At 53.7% G+C, this 15169-nt stretch overlaps 1 protein-coding gene across 2 annotated transcripts; it reads right to left on the bottom strand.

Annotated features, from left to right (window-relative positions):
* Positions 1-145: 145 nt before the first annotated feature.
* Positions 146-9245, bottom strand: Gfap (glial fibrillary acidic protein). 2 transcript variants are annotated; one of them, XM_047543275.1, is made up of 10 exons: positions 8767-9245; positions 7788-7848; positions 7494-7589; positions 6425-6586; positions 5148-5273; positions 4675-4895; positions 4066-4109; positions 3575-3694; positions 2353-2438; positions 146-1721 (listed from the first exon to the last, which is right to left on the bottom strand). In XM_047543275.1, the coding sequence occupies exons 1-10, from the start codon at positions 9219-9221 to the stop codon at positions 1680-1682; spliced, it is 1413 nt and encodes a 470-aa protein (XP_047399231.1). In that variant the 5' UTR covers positions 9222-9245; the 3' UTR covers positions 146-1679. The 2 variants fall into 2 exon arrangements, with proteins under 2 accessions (XP_047399231.1, XP_047399232.1); XM_047543276.1 differs by lacking the exon at positions 3575-3694 and having other exon boundaries at positions 8767-9244.
* Positions 9246-15169: the final 5924 nt, after the last annotated feature.

The raw sequence follows: 15169 nt of genomic DNA, 5'->3' as shown, positions 1-15169 counted from the left end.
CAGAGTTGGGATATGGTATGTGGACCTGCTGCACCATGGGACTGGACAATAGGTGATAAGGAGCAAGTTGGGTCTTGTCCAGAGCTATATCTTGGCTCCAGCTTTTCCCCACCCCTGCCATGAAGAGATGAGAGTACAGTTTGGGGAATGCCATGGTATGTATCTTTATTTCTCCTTAGTAAAGATGGCAGCACTTCCCTGAAGGTTAGCAGCAGCAGCAGCAGCAGCAGCAGCAGCAGCAGCAGCAACAGCAGGTGGTGGCAAGGAGTGAAGGAAGGGCACCAAGTCTTGGGAAGAGGGAGGGACCCCCACCCTCCCTTCTTGGCTTCAGAGGGGAGTAGGACCATGGAGTGGGCCCTTCTAGCCCCATTTTTGGGCACAAATATCCACCACCAGTCCACCAGCCTGCCCAGGGAGAGTAGAACAGGTGTTCTGGGGTGGTGGAAGAATCTGCACTGAGTGTCCCTGTTCCAGGCTGCAGGAGAATGAGCCAGTGTCTTCGCTCTGCTCATGCCTCAGTTTCCCAAACTATAAAATAGGGTGCTGCCTAAAATACAGGTGGAGTACATTCTACATGCGGATAACAGGGGACACAGGGGCCCTTAATGTAGGGAAAAGCAGCTAGTCATTACAGGTGGGGAGGGTCAGGTGGATGGCAGTGGCCTCACTGTTGTCAGGAGGCAGCAGTCGCAGGGCTCTGAGGCCAGGGTGGTCAGGGATTATGCAGCACAGAAGAGGCCTTCAGAACTGAGACATAGTTGTACCTTGCCCCCATGGAAGGCAGCCCCTCTCTCCCCTGTTTCAGCATCTTTAAGAAGATGAGTCACTTTCTTGATTCCCATGACCCAGAGGCCAAGTGTAACTCATTACCCACAACCCCCACTCCAAAATCTGGCACCATCCCCACTGCCTCCTCACTACCAAAGTCCCTTCCACCTCAGATGGGGGGAGTCGTCCTGGGCTCGACCTCTCTGTACCCACACCTAGGGGCCAGGAAGCCCCCCTCAATGCCCTTCTAACACTCCTTCCCTCTCCACTTAACCGTAGATTCCCTAAGAGTTGAGAACCAAGCTCCTACCTGCCTATAGACTGATTTCCTGGATGGCAGCTCGATGGGGTTAAGACCCTTCAATTATCACTCAGGAGGTCCCTGGGACCTTTCTGGGTAGTCTAGGTAGCAGGACTTCTCCTACACTGGTCAAGGTCATTCTAGAAGAACAAGCCTCTGCCCCGGGCTACATTGCCTGTGGGAACTTCCCCTTCCAGCAGCCTGAGAAAACTCAAAGTCCAGTTCCCAGAGACTCCAGAGACCTCCAGCTTTGGCAACAGTTGCCATAACAACAGGGATGGAGGATGTGATTTGGTAGGTTCCCCTGCCCTGCCCAACTTATCCCTTCCCTCCCAATTTTAACTCAAGCTGCTGGCCACACTTCCAGACTGCCCCTTTGGGGTGAGTGCTCTGTTAGTTGAAGTTGCTGGATGCTGGGTGGGTGCCATCTGGCAGGCCTAATGCTGACTGAGCCTAGGGCAGCAAACTGGTGTAGATATGGAGGAGCGGGGGAGGGGGGGAGCTGGGAAGGGTGGGAATCAGGTCTGGAGAAGTGAGCTATCCAAGGAGAAGTAACTATACTGCTCCCACTACAGGCCCCTCACGCTGTGGGGCCACCTGGTGGCCCACCTCACATCACATCCTTGTGTTCCTGCTTGGACTCCTTAATGACCTGCAGGGGACAGGGAAGGTGCACAGTGCAGTGGTTAGGAGCTCACCAACTCTGGTCTCCCATGCTAGGCTATGCAACTTAAGGCAAGTAACCAAATGTTCTAGAACTTTCTTTTCTTAATGACTCCCATTACATTGTGCAGTGGTCAGAGGGAAGTGAAATTGAACTTGTACAGTGCTTAGTACCATGCCTGGCACATGAGGAGCTGATAGTATAAGAGTAACTGTTACTACTATCCCAACTGGGAATGCCAAGGGGCAGCATGCCATATCTTTCCTCCTGTCCCTCTGGCAGATTCCTCTGAATAAAATTTGAAAGTCCTCCCTCTTCCCAATTGTCTCAGTTGGGAATAAAAGCTACTAGCTTTGCTTCCTCTCTCCTCCAGGCCTGTTACCAGAAACACCAGGAGGGTAAAAAAGGGAGAGAGTTTGAGTTAGGACCCCATTGAGTGGCCTAGAGCCTTTCACTGCCCATGGAGACTGGGAGAAGGGAATGACATTCAGGCTCCTTCCCAAAGTCATAGTGCCCTAGGAGCTCCTGGGAGTCACCAAGGACCTCCTGAGTGCCTGGCCTAGGCTTTCTTCCATAGTCTGGCCAAGCATCCCTGGACACAGCCAGAATCCCTCCTCACCTCTCCATCCCGCATCTCCACAGTCTTCACCACAATGTTCCTCTTGAGGTGGCCTTCTGACACGGACTTGGTGTCCAGGCTGGTTTCTACAGGTGTGGGGAGAAGAGGCCTCCTGTGGGCCCTCAGGACACTAGACATCCTCTCCTGCACCCAACTTCCCCATTACACACCCGAATCACCAGCACAAGCACCTATCCAGCCAGGAAGGGAGAGCCTCAACTCTTTCAAAGGGGCTGGAGACCTCCCAAGTCCCCAAGGTGCCGGGCACATCCCACTGCAAACCAGTGCCCTGTCGTCTTCTGACCTGCTGTAATTTAAATCCCTATCTGGCTTTCTGGCAACTCAGTACTGCATCAGAGAAGAAGCGCATGGGCTTTGAAATCTTATAGACTAGAGCTTGAGCCCCAGCTCAGCCACTAACTGGCCACGTGCACAAATTAATTGACATCAGCCCCATTGCAAAACAATGTATGTAAAACATCTGGCACACACTAGTGGTCAATACATATAGGGTCCTTCCCCTTTCTTTGTGAACTTATGTGGACTGTCTACCACTCAGCAGTATTTCTACCACCTGGTCAGCATGGTTAACTTTCTGATGCTGAATTAAGCACTGGGAATACATGCAGTGTTCCTAAATATCCTAGCCCAGAAGAAGAGGAATTTTTTTTCCCTATCTACAAATCATTTGAGGGCCATGTATCAGTAAAAAGTAATTTAGTGCCCCCCTTAGAGAGAAAAAATATAACATGTCACACTAATATTTAAAATTAAGAGCAGAGAACATAAAACTTCATTCACTACAAGAGTAGTACTCCTGAGGGAAATAATCCTCTGGGCTGCATTGCACTGAGCAGAGCAACAGAGCCTTGGGGACAGATGGATCAAGCAGAGAGCCTGGCCACCAGGCACAGCAAGACCCAAGGGGACTTCCCAATGACAAAGGAGATGAGGCAAAGGCTGGCATCTGTTTGAGAGCATCTCATCTGAGTACCCAGGGACATGCTACCTTTAACACTGGCCAAATCTGCTAGTTTAACCTACAGTTACCCTATGCCTGAGTATGGAGGCTGTGCACTGAGGTTCCTGGGGAAATGACACAGTCTTGGTCCTTTAGGATTCCTGGGAGGAGTGAGCCCAAGAGGACCAGGAAAATGGGTTTGCTGAGACTTGCTCCCTGTCAAGCTGAGAAAAACACTCATTTGAGAGGCAGGCAGCTAACCGAGAGCCGACGGGGCTCCATTTACAATCTGGTGAGCCTGTATTGGTATAACTTGTATTGTGAGCCTTTTGAGATGTCTTGTGACCTTGTGACCTTCCCCTTCTTTGGTGCTTTTGCCCCCTGTAGTGACAAGCAGTTGGGAAAAAACAAAAACAAAAACATGAAACACTCAAAAGGGTAGACCTTGCCCAAGGCATGCAGAGCAGGCAGAGGCAGAGACCTCATCCAGTTCTGCTGTGGAATGGGGTGTAGGGAGGGGAGAAGGGGACACAGGGACACAGGGCAGAGCAGGACAGGAGCAGCTTGCAAGCCCCATCTCAGTTCCCTGGGATGCTGTGCTCTGGCTAGGAGCTCTGCAGTGAATCATGAAGACCCTCAGGGAGAGCCCAGACCCCTTTGCCCTGGTCTCCAGCCCCAGGTCTGAACAGCCCATGATCCTGGGGGAGGGGGTGGGCATCCAGTACCCCTCCCGAAAGGCCCATGCTACTGACCTCGGATCTGCAGGTTGGAGAAGGTCTGCACAGGAATGGTGATGCTGAAAGACAGCAAAGGGATGGGGTGATGAGGCTGCCCTAGGACATCCCAGGTCAAGTTCTGATCCAGGGTTGGCATAAAAACCTAAAGGGCCATTTTCCAGGCCAGGAGAGTCTCCCAAGTTTTCTACAGCAGCCAGTGCTCTCTGCACAGCTCCAAAAGTGTGCAGGGGTTTTGAGTGTTAGCTGCCAAAGGAGCATGTCCACCAAAGGAGAGTGGAGGCTTGTGTGGCAGTGGGGAGGGAGGAGAAAATGATGAAGAGTTCCAAGGATTGGAAGAGATCAGTCGAGTAAACAGAAGTCCAATCTTTGTTGGAAGACTGAGGAGTGATACCCTTAGTTTGGAGGGTGACCCAATACTCCACCCTGGGACCTAATCAATATTGGTTGGATCTATTCATCATACATCTATTGAATAGCTACTGTGTATTGGGCAGGCAGTGTGCTGGGCACTGGGTGGGAGGGGGCTGGCCCAAGGCTGAATCACTCTCTCAGGCCCTAAAGGGGGCAGGGCAGACTAGAGGAAGGCAGCAAGGACAATTTCCGAGGGCTGTGGTCTGGGCTCACCGGTTCTCCTCGCCCTCCAGTAGCTTCCTGTAGGTGGCGATCTCGATGTCCAGGGCCAGCTTGACGTTTAGCAGGTCCTGGTACTCCTGCAGGTGGCGGGCCATCTCGTCCTTGAGGCTCTGTCCCTCTTCCTCCAGACGGGCCAGCGTCTCCTGGTAACTCGCCGCCTCCCGCGCGTGGCGCTCCTCCTGCTCACGCATCTGTCTCTCCAGGGACTCGTTCTGTGGGATGGAGCGGGCCAGTCCCTTGGGGCCCGGGCACGCTGTGGAGCGCTGGGACCTCTGTGCGACCCGGAGAGGCTTCGAGGTCCGGGCCTCCTGCCCCGAGTAACTTTTCGGAGCCTCGCCCTCAGCCGGGTCCCTACCCTGGCCCTTCTCTTTAAGCATCTCCTAACGTGGCAGATCGCGTGCTCGGCGCTGCCAGCCTCAGTGGACTGACCCCGGGACGCAACGTCCGGCCCTGCAGGTGCTCACCGTGCCGCGCAAGGACTCCAGGTCGCAGGTCAAGGCCTGCAGCTGGCGCCGGTAGTCATTGGCCTCGTGCTTGGCCTGGCGGAGCAGCTCTGCGTTGCGGGCGGCAGCGTCATTGAGGTCAGCAAACTAGATGGGGAGAGGGCCTTAGATTGAGGGTGGGTCCCCGGACACATATATCCGGGGAGTCTGCATGGGCCTGTGGAGACCTCAGGGAAATCAGGGAGATGGGCATGACCCAGGTCACCCCCAGGACATTGACCCTGGCAGGGATTATTCCCAGGACAGTGACCACTGGACAGGAGGCACAGTAGCCACTGCTGTGCCTCAGCATCTAGCACAGCACCTGACCAACTGGTGAATGACCAAGGTCAGATAATCCTGAACCTCTGTGCTGGCCACCGTATCTGTGGGCCTGAAACCATCCCTACCTTGGATAGTGGGTCTTGGCAAGCAAAGCCCTGGGTTTGTCCCCCAGCTTGCAGGGAGGCCCTCGCCACTCCATCAGGCCCTGACCCTACTCAGACTCTCACTGGCTTATGCGGCTCACACCCCTCAGCCTTGGCACCCTGGACCAGCACCTCCACGTTCTTGCTCTCTGTCTCCTATCTCCAGACAGGTTCTGCCTCTAGCAAGGCTCTGCTCTCCGCTGGGAAGGCCTGTCCCTCTCCTCTTTATATAGGTAGCCTACCCGTTCTTCCTAGTCCAAGTGTCCCTCACCAGGACTTCCCTAGTTCCAACGCTGCGTATAAACTGCCCCGTGGTGTTTATCTATGCCTCCCTATTTGGTTCCATATTACATCTCTCTGCTCAGATGCCTCTCTGTATCGCAGTAAGTACCTGGCATACAGTAAATGCTCCATAACCCAGGACCCAGACCGACAGAGCCATCAAGAATGCAGGCTCCCAAGTGAAACGGACTAGGGTTGGAAATCCTGCTTTACCACATGGAGCTTTGTGGCTTTGGGCAAGTTGGTTAACCTCTCTGAGTTTTCAGTTCTCCCATCTATTGAAGAGTGGTACTTTATGGTAAGATAATGCACTCAGAGCACAGGGCCTGGCACTCAACAGTGTTGGTAGTACAATAGTAGTAATAGCAGGAATAATACTAAGGAGTACTTTCGGAAGTAGTGCCTGTGCGACCCTGGACAGGTTATCTTACTTCTTGGGGGAAGGTCAGTCACCAAGAGGGTATTCTTCTAGCTTCCTGCTCCCTCCTCCCCCTGTCCTCTTGTGTGGAGCAAGGAGGACTGACAGAGGAGCCCCACAGGCTGGGCTACCTTGGACCGGTACCACTCCTCTGCCTCCTGCATGTTGCTGGACGCCACTGCCTCGTACTGCGTGCGGATCTCTCTCAGGGCTGCTGTGAGGTCTGGCTTGGCCACATCCATCTCCACGTGGACCTGCTGTCGGGCCAGCTGTTCCTGGAGTTCCCGCACCTCCTGGCCAGGTTGAGAGAAGGAGTGCCAGGGCTCAGGGCTCCAGGCCCAGGCTTCAGCTGGGGTTCCCGCAGCATCACACCCTTTTCTACCTGCCCCTCAGCCATGAGCATTGGCTAAAGGAGATGGGACAGCCCTCGCTGGAGGAAGGAGCACGGCCCAGGCCAAGAGAAGCAGGAGGGGGAATTTGGTATCGTCCTCCCAGGGTTGGATAGGTAGGAGGCAGGTGCTGAGCATGTGCCTGTGTTTTCATGAGAGAGACTGTGTCCCTGTGGTCCCCAGGTTCCAGAATTGGAGGTTAGAGCTCAGTGGGTGTTTTGCTTGTTTGTTTGTTGTTTGTTTTTAAAGAATGACTCTTTTTGACCTGGGGACATAGCTCAGTGGTAAGGCATTTACCTGGCATGTGCAAAAAAAAAAAAAAAAAAAAAAGAGAGAGAGAGAGAGAGAGGAGAGAATGGCTCTCATTTTAATGGAGACAGAGGGCAGTAGGGGTGGAATCACACTGTGTGACCTTAGGACTTTAAGTTTTTTTTTTTTTAATTTTGAGGCAGGATCTCACTTAGTTGCCCAAGTTCCCTCAGGCTTAGGACATTCTCTAACCTCTCTGGGCCTCAGTGTCTTCCTTTGTTAAAAGGAACTAGCTGGAAGGAGGATGTTGTGAAGAAAATTCCCAGGCAGCAAGCCCTTGCCATTCTCAGTACAGGGGTGTGTGTCTGTGTATCTTTCACTAGGCAGTGGGCATTTTCTCTGCTCTCTGTCTTCACTCTCTGCCTCTGTCTCTCAGTTTCTTTCTGCTGCCAATGTTTCTTTACCTCTGTCTCAGAGTATCTCTGTCTCTGTCTCTCTCAGTGTCTGTCTCTCTCTGTTGTACTCTGTGCATTGGGCTGCCCTCCCTCTGCCCTGGTCATACCTCCTCATGGATCTTCCTCAAGAACCGGATCTCTTCCTCCAGTGACTCAACCTTCCTTTCCAGATCCAGACGGGCTAGGGCGGCTTCATCTGCCTCCTGGAGTGGAGAGGGGGCATTGGACCACTCTGACTTCAGGCTCCTCCTCCCAATTCCCCAGCCTTGTCTTACCCCTCCTTCTGGGGTGTTGGGAAATAGCACACTATTCTGAAGGACTAGGTTTGGGGGCTGTGTTTGGATGGGCTGTGTTTGTCATCAACTTCCCCCCTCCCTGGTCCTCCCCTCCACCTTTCTGACCTGTCTATAGGCAGCCAGGTTGTTCTCAGCCTCCAGCCTCAGGTTGGTTTCATCCTGGAGCCTGGGATGGGGGAACATATTCCTGGATCCAAGATCTTCTAGGATTCTTGGATCTTGCCCCTGTCTCCCTGGAGGTGGCTATCACAGAGACCTCCCACCTCCCAGGGACCAGTGGAGTGGCAGGAGGAGTGAGGGTCAGAGAGGGGTCCTAGACAGAAGCCTTGGCTGGGAATATGAGCAGATAAGGGCTTTTGCCTTAATTCATCAATTCATCACTAAGGCACCTGGTCAGAGTTGGTGCACCCGATTCTGCTCACACAGGTGCATCCACCAATGTGCACTTGCGACTGCATGCACAACACATATCCTCCCGAATTTGAGGGTGCACATACATGCCCATTGCTAAGCAAAGCACCATGCCCCTGGGGTTTCCTCTGACACCAGGTACTACCTTTTGAGATGGATTTTACTATGATCTCTGCTTCATAGCCATGCAAGTCCCAGGGACTTGAATAGGATCAGAGGCTGGTGACAGGCAGTCATCTTTGTTCTGCACCCAGACCTGTCTGCTCTTTTCCCCATTTCCTTTACTTTGGAGCCCAAGTCTCCTTTTGGACACCCATCTTCTCCTCTTGTATAGAACCAGGCCCAGAATAGGTGACAACCCCCACCTACATCATACACACATGCACACTCACATACACACAAACACACATGTGTCAGTGCCCAGTGAATGAAATGCAAAGCATCTGCCTAGTGGGGCCTCTGACTGCCCAGCATAACCTCCCCTGGTGGGGAGATACGTAGAGATCCCTGAGGCCTTAGGCTGCTACCCGTTCCCTCCCAGTAGGATAACCCCTACTTTCCGGGGAGAAAAGAAACTAAGCTCTTGTCCAAGAATGCAGCCCTGCGGGCACTCCCTCTCAGGGGCTCCATCCTCTTTGCTCACCAGCCCCCTTTCCCTGCCCCTGCTCCTCACTTCTGCCTCAGGGTGCCCAGGTCCTGTGCCAGATTGTCCCTCTCGACCTCAAGCCGGGCACTGTTGGCAGTGAGCTGATCAAGCCGCAGCCTCAGCTCCCGCAGCTCAGCTTGGTAGACATCAGCCAGCTTCGTGGGCTCCTTGGCCCGCAGCTGGTTTAGCTCAGCAGCCAGTGCCTTGTTTTGCTGTTCCAGGAAGCGGACCTTCTCGATGTAGCTGGCAAAGCGGTCATTGAGCTCCATCATCTCTGCCCGCTCACTGGCCCGGGTCTCCTTGAAGCCGGCATTGAGGGCCCCGGCCAAAGAGAAGTCCACCCGGGCAGGGATTGGAGGGTGCATTCGAGCCAGGGAGAAGCGGGAGCCAGGACCTAGGTGGTGGCCGGGACCCAGGCCCCGAATCAACATCTCGGAGGAGGTGTAGGAGCGGCGAGCAGAAGTGATGCGTCTCCGCTCCATCCTGCTCTGCCTCTGCGGACTCCTGGGATGTGAGGGCTTTATGGGAGAGTGGGCCAGCCTAGCACTGCCCAGGCTGCCCTGGCAACGCCCCCTGGCATAGCCTGAGGGGGTGGGACTGGGCTGCAGTCCAGCCATGGGAGAGCTCCTCTCACCCCACTAAGGTCACTGTACCCAGAGGCTGGGCTTCCTGGGCACACTAGCCCAGGCCTGAGACTGGTGGTGCCTAGGGGCTGGATGCTGGGGCTGGAGTCCTGATCACTGAGCAAGGAGACCCTGTCTCTAGGAAGGTGGGTCAAGAAAGGACTGGGCCTGGGCTGGGGAGGAGTTCAGTGGGAGAGAACTTGCCTAGCCTGCAGGAGGCCATGGGTTCAATCCTTAGGATCATATGCAAGCATGCAAACACCCACACACACAAGAGCTAGGCCAGATGACCTCTGACCTGCTTCTAGGCCTTCCCTTACTCCACATTCCCTCTTCCTGTGCCTGCTAAATCAGGGAATTGGTGAAGAATGAACCTTGAACGTAGGCTTCAAGGAACAGCCTATGTTTCAGTTTTCTGCTGAGCCCCATTCCCAACAGGTACCCAGAGTCATGCCCTCTGAACACGGGTGTCCTGCTTTTCTGTTTTCTTCCCATTCCCTGGAATGTGTGGAGGGGCAAACAAGGTTTCTGTCTTGCTGTGGGAGAGTGTGTGGAGATCCTGATAGGGCAAGGGGTACAGGCCTTCTCCCTGAGCCCCTCTTTAGTCCCCGTGTCTACCCTGCCAGCTCCCCTCTGCTTGCCTGGCCTCCCTTCATGGGCTCCCAGAGCCTGGTCCCTGACAGCTCCACAAAGCAGTTACGAATGAGCTGGCAGTGCTGGCTCAAATCTTTGTTCCTGCAGCACCCTGTTTCCCTGGTCACCCCTCATTGTCCCCTTGAAGATTTATGTCTTTTGAGTTCCCACACATCAGGCTGAGATGGGAAAAACCTCTGGGAATGGGCAGGGGGAACTCAGGAACCATTGGGTTTAACTGGGTGCGTAGTGCCTGGGTCCTATTGCCCCTTGAGACTAGGTCCATCCATCCCCTCCAGTCTGGTCTCACCCAGGCGCCTCAGCTGCCTGTGCCCAGATAGTGCTGCTCCCCCGACTACCCTGCCCTCACTGCCCAGGCTTGGGCTTCTGATCTCTACTCCAGGGCACTTGCTGAATAGAGCTTTGTTCTCCACCGCCAGCGTGGGCGCCATACAGCATGGGCAGCCCCTGGGGGGTCATGTGGCTTTTATCCCAATATTCCAGGATGTCAGGCTGGGGTACAGAGCAAGCCCCCTTGCTCAATGGGCTTCTCGGAAAGCATCTGAAGAGGCCCGGGGTGCAGCGGGAAGCAGGCTGTGTGCCCACCCTGACCATTGTGTCTGTGCCAAGGTGAGTCACTCAGCAGGCAGAAGGAGGAGACTCTGGGGGCAGTCAGCCCAGCTCCACCAGGTTTCCCGCTTGCAGACAAGGCCTGGCTGCTTGCCCCAGCCCCAACTCTCAAGCCAGCTCAGGCCCCCAAGCTCCCGTAAAAGCAGCACCCCCGACTCTACACCAGGGGACACGTTTTTCACTTGGGCATGTGATGATCTGGCTACTGAGTTTCCCTCTCTGCATCCCTGTGCAGAGAGGTGGGCAAGAGTCCTTGGGCTCCAACCACATCTTCCCTGGGCCTGAGCAGTGACATGATGAAGGAAATCCTGAGGAGGGACTCCAGTGACCTTCCATCCTGATGTGGGTTGGGAGGCTGGGGAAGGACAGGGTACTTTTAAGGAAGAGCAAGACCAGGCAGGAGACTTGGTCCCCAGCCTCATCTCTGTGGTGAGAAGTGTCCTACCCTTCCTAGTTGCCTGACAAGAAATAGTGTGTGGTCTTGCCTTTTTAAAGTAAATCGAGGTGAAATATGGGCAAAGAGGCCCTGGAGGGAAAAGATATAAGAACAGAAGGAGCTTGTCACTGAAGCTCAGAGACTTGCTCCTATGTAGGCAGATGTGAGTTTGTTTTAGCACCAGCACATGCAATCACCCAACCTCCGCCCCCTCAGCCTGGTGCCCCTGTCATAGCCCAGATCCATCCTCAACCCCCAGAGGATCCTGAGACCCCTCCCACACTCAGCCCCAAACTCTCCCAGGAGTGTGCACCAGAACCAAAAGACAGTCACAGTTGTTTTGCAAACTTTCATCATCCTTATTTTGTGTTATATATTTATCGTAGAAAAATCGGAAAATACAGATAAGCAATACAAAAGAATTTAATTAGCCATAATTTTACCACATGGAGATAGATAGTAGCTTTTTTCTACACATATAAACTCGATTTTCCAAAACAGGCTCATGCTGCACAAATTATTTTGTAATTTGCTTTTCTCACTCAACAATATGTTGTGAACATCTTTCCATATCAATAAATACTTATCTACATCATCATTTTAACAGCTGCATGGTTTTCTACTATCTGCACTCATCTAACCAAGTCCTATTATTAGACAGTTATGTCTGCCTTTCCCTCTCTCCTAAAACCCTCCTCATGCTCATCTGCCCCAGGCAGACACAACCACCGGAGCAAAGGCAGCCCTTAACCCTCCCATCCTCTGATGGGAGCCCCATCCTCCCAGCCTGGCTTGAGGCCCATTCTCTGAGGTACCTTCTCTCCTGCTTCCCCAACAGGAAGTTCCCAACATCCAAAGCCTTAGGCCAAAGCCTAAGCTGACTTCTAGATAGATGCTTTGTGTGTGTGTGTGTGTGTGTGTGTGTGTGTGTTGGTACTGAGGATTGAGCCCAGGGGTGCTTAACCACTGGGCCACATCCCCAGACCTTTTTTGCTTGTGCTCCTGCCCCTTACCTAATGCCTGCACTTCGTGTGGCGAACATGCTGGGTGGGATGGAAAAAGAGTCTTAAGTCCCTCTGGCTGACCCCTCCGTTCCCACCCGAGGACGGGAACTGAGCCTCAGGGCCACTAGATGGCAGTGCTCAGCTGCCCACGTCTGGTCACAGCAGTGCAGAGGAGGGGAAAAGTCGGTCTCCCAACCTGAGGTGGGTTTTCTAAAACCCACATTTGTATCACCTTGTGATACAAATGCCTCTTGCCTCTGACTGCTATGACTGTCCCCTCTATAGTGCAAAGCCTCTGCTCTTTGACAGCTGCAAGGACTTGGATGACGAGGAAATTTTCTGAGTCTCCATTTCCACATCTGTAAAATGGAGATTTGCCATACCAGTTTCCAAGGTAATTGTGAGGATAAAATCAGTGAAAGCTGGACAGGGCACGTGCCTTTGACAAATCATAGCTTCTGTTTAATAACACCTACCGATGCTCTACCTGTCTACATGCTAGCGCATCTGGGATGGGATTGGCTGGGAGAGGTGGAGCAGAGTGGGGGTTGCCATGTCCTATTAGCTCCATTGGGATTATGTGGGCACCACCCCAAAGAAGTTACCTGGCAGTGTGGACAGCTGAGGGCAGCTGCTAGTGAAAGGGGATCAGGGGAGTCAGCACCATTTGTCCCCAGACCGCTAGTCATTGGTGGCTTCAGGTTTCCCAGGGACCACATGCAAGTGCTTTCTTACTCAAAATTGGAGCAAACTTGGAGCAGAGTCTATTTCCTAACCTGCGTTCTCACCTCCCTGACTCCATCCAGTTCCAGAAGAAGCTCTTGGTATGTTGACACTTCTCATGGGTGTGGTCTGTTTGTACTTCAGCCTGAGGACTCCCAAGGACAGGTTCCATGTCTCCCCCAAAAGATGGGGGCTTCCTGATGTTAGAGCCTACGTCTTCCCCTCAGATCCAGGTCTCCTTAAGAATAGAATCTTCCTCTGCCCAGACTAAGGCATCTTGGACCAGAGCTCCCTACTGCTAGATCCCATGGTTCAATGACAAATAGGGCTCTGGAGGCAGGGTTGGTCTCCCCCTTCGTTTGGAAGGGGGCTGCCTCAGAGCAGAGACCGTTCCTTCTCCCACTGCTCAGCCCATGCCCAGCCAGGCTTTTCTTGTTAGAAATGACCTCTGAAGCTACAGGACAGTTCCAGGCTGGACCCTTTAGCTGTCTCTCTCAGCATGTTCTTGGAGCCATCAGCTCACTCACCTTCACAGACCCCAGGGTTAATAAGATGGGGCCCTATTTCCCTGCTTCTCCTCCCCCTAGCCAGGACTGGCTCCAGCCTGCCCCCCACTCCCAGCCTCTAACCCTGAGATAGGCTTTTTAATTGCTTTCTTGGATCTGCTCTGCTCTCCACTCCCCTCCCCTCCTGTCCCTGCCTGATTGGGTCCCTCTGGGAGAACAAGACGCAGGGGACCAGATATGACCCTGGTGGGAAGGGAGGGCTGGTAGGCAGCTTCCATTTCCAAACCAGCAGTGGACTGTATGAACAGAGCAGGAGGGATGCCCCTGGCTGAGCGGAGTACTTTGCGTGTGTATGTGTGTGGGTGGGAGGGGGTGCTGGAAAGCACAATCATAGTCCCCAGGCCCCCTGGGGTGACTCTGGTCCCTTTTTCCCCCCATGACCTCTGCGTCTAGCTCTCCTCGGCCCCTCTTCACAAAAGAAGTATACAGGAGGGGAAGACAACTACAAACTAGATTCTGGTTGGGAACCAGAATCTACACACAGCCAAGAGGGAGAGGCTCATTCCTGGGGGAACCTGGGGACAGACAAGTGGGGCTCTAAGAGAGGTGTCAATTAAGTGTCCTGTTGGAGCCAAGCTGAAGCTGGATGGAGGCAGGACTCAAAGAGACAGCCCTGCTACCTCCCCTCGACAGGTACCAACACCCACAGAAAATTTGGCTTACACTCAGGTGTCAGGGACAGGTGCTATCCTGACTCCCTGTGTGAAGGGATCATGTCTTATTCTGCATTGGCAGCTCTTGGCACTGAGCTTGGTTCTATGAACTGGGCAAAATTTGTACCCCAGGAAGGGTTCAGTTTCAGGATGAGCAAGGAGAGTGTAGGGGCCTGGGGAGAGGGAATTCTAAACCCACAGAAGTGGAGTGAGGGCTAGGATGAGGCAGAGGTGAGGGGGTGTTAGGCCAAGCTGGGTCCGCAGGGAATGGGAAGCCATCCATTGCCATGCCTCATGGCCCACTGAGGTCAGCTGAGGGCTGGCTGTCAGCTTGCTGCCCCCCCTCAGTCCCTGCCTGCTCCCTGTGAAGCCAGGCTGCCTCTGGCATGTGGGACACCGTGGCAAGCACTCAGCCGACCTCTCGTGATTGAGGGCAGGAGCCTCACCAGTGCTTAACTCCATCAGCACAGTCTTTGTGCATTTAATGGGTCACCCGAGAGCATATTTTGCACCACAGAGCCACAAATGTTTGCCAAGCAGATGGCTGGCTGCCGAACATCCTTGTCTAGAGTGACCTCTCCTACTCTAGGACTGCCCCCAGCCCAGGCAAACTGCCTCGTGCAAGGACCCTATTGTTTGGAGGTCGCCCTCCTGGCCCTAGTCACCAGCCGCCTTGCCCTGTGCCTGCTGCCTCTGCCCTTCCAGGGTGACGGTGATGATCAAATGAGATAATATATGTGAGAGCCCCAGGAAATGGGGGAAGTTATTCAGTTTGAATCCAACCAACATTCAGCAGAGGCCTCCTGAGGTCAAGGCACCATACCAGGCTGCCAGGGGCGACAGATGTGAAACTGTGACTGATTCCAAGGGAATCACGGTACACAGTGGGGAAAACTCATTAAGGCTAATTGGAGAGGCGGGAACCCCAGGCATGTGAAATGTCTGTTCACTTCCAAAGGGAAGCAGCCCAGCGTCAAGTAAAGAACTAGACCCCCAGGTTGGATCGGGAGCACTTGCAGTCTAACTATGGGCAGGTTGGTAGACCCTTTTGTGAGTGTTTCCTCATTATCCACCCGTACAGCTGTGAAGCTCTGTGAAGCTCAGCAGCTGCAGGAGCACTCTTCCCTGCTCCTCCAAAGGGACTGGGACTGAGCGGGAGGGG

The sequence above is a fragment of the Sciurus carolinensis genome, chromosome 3, assembly GCF_902686445.1.
Source record: "Sciurus carolinensis chromosome 3, mSciCar1.2, whole genome shotgun sequence".
Taxonomy (NCBI): Eukaryota; Metazoa; Chordata; class Mammalia; order Rodentia; family Sciuridae; genus Sciurus; species Sciurus carolinensis.
The sequence above is the reverse complement of the archived record's forward strand: the minus strand, read 5'-3'. Positions and strand labels throughout refer to the sequence as shown.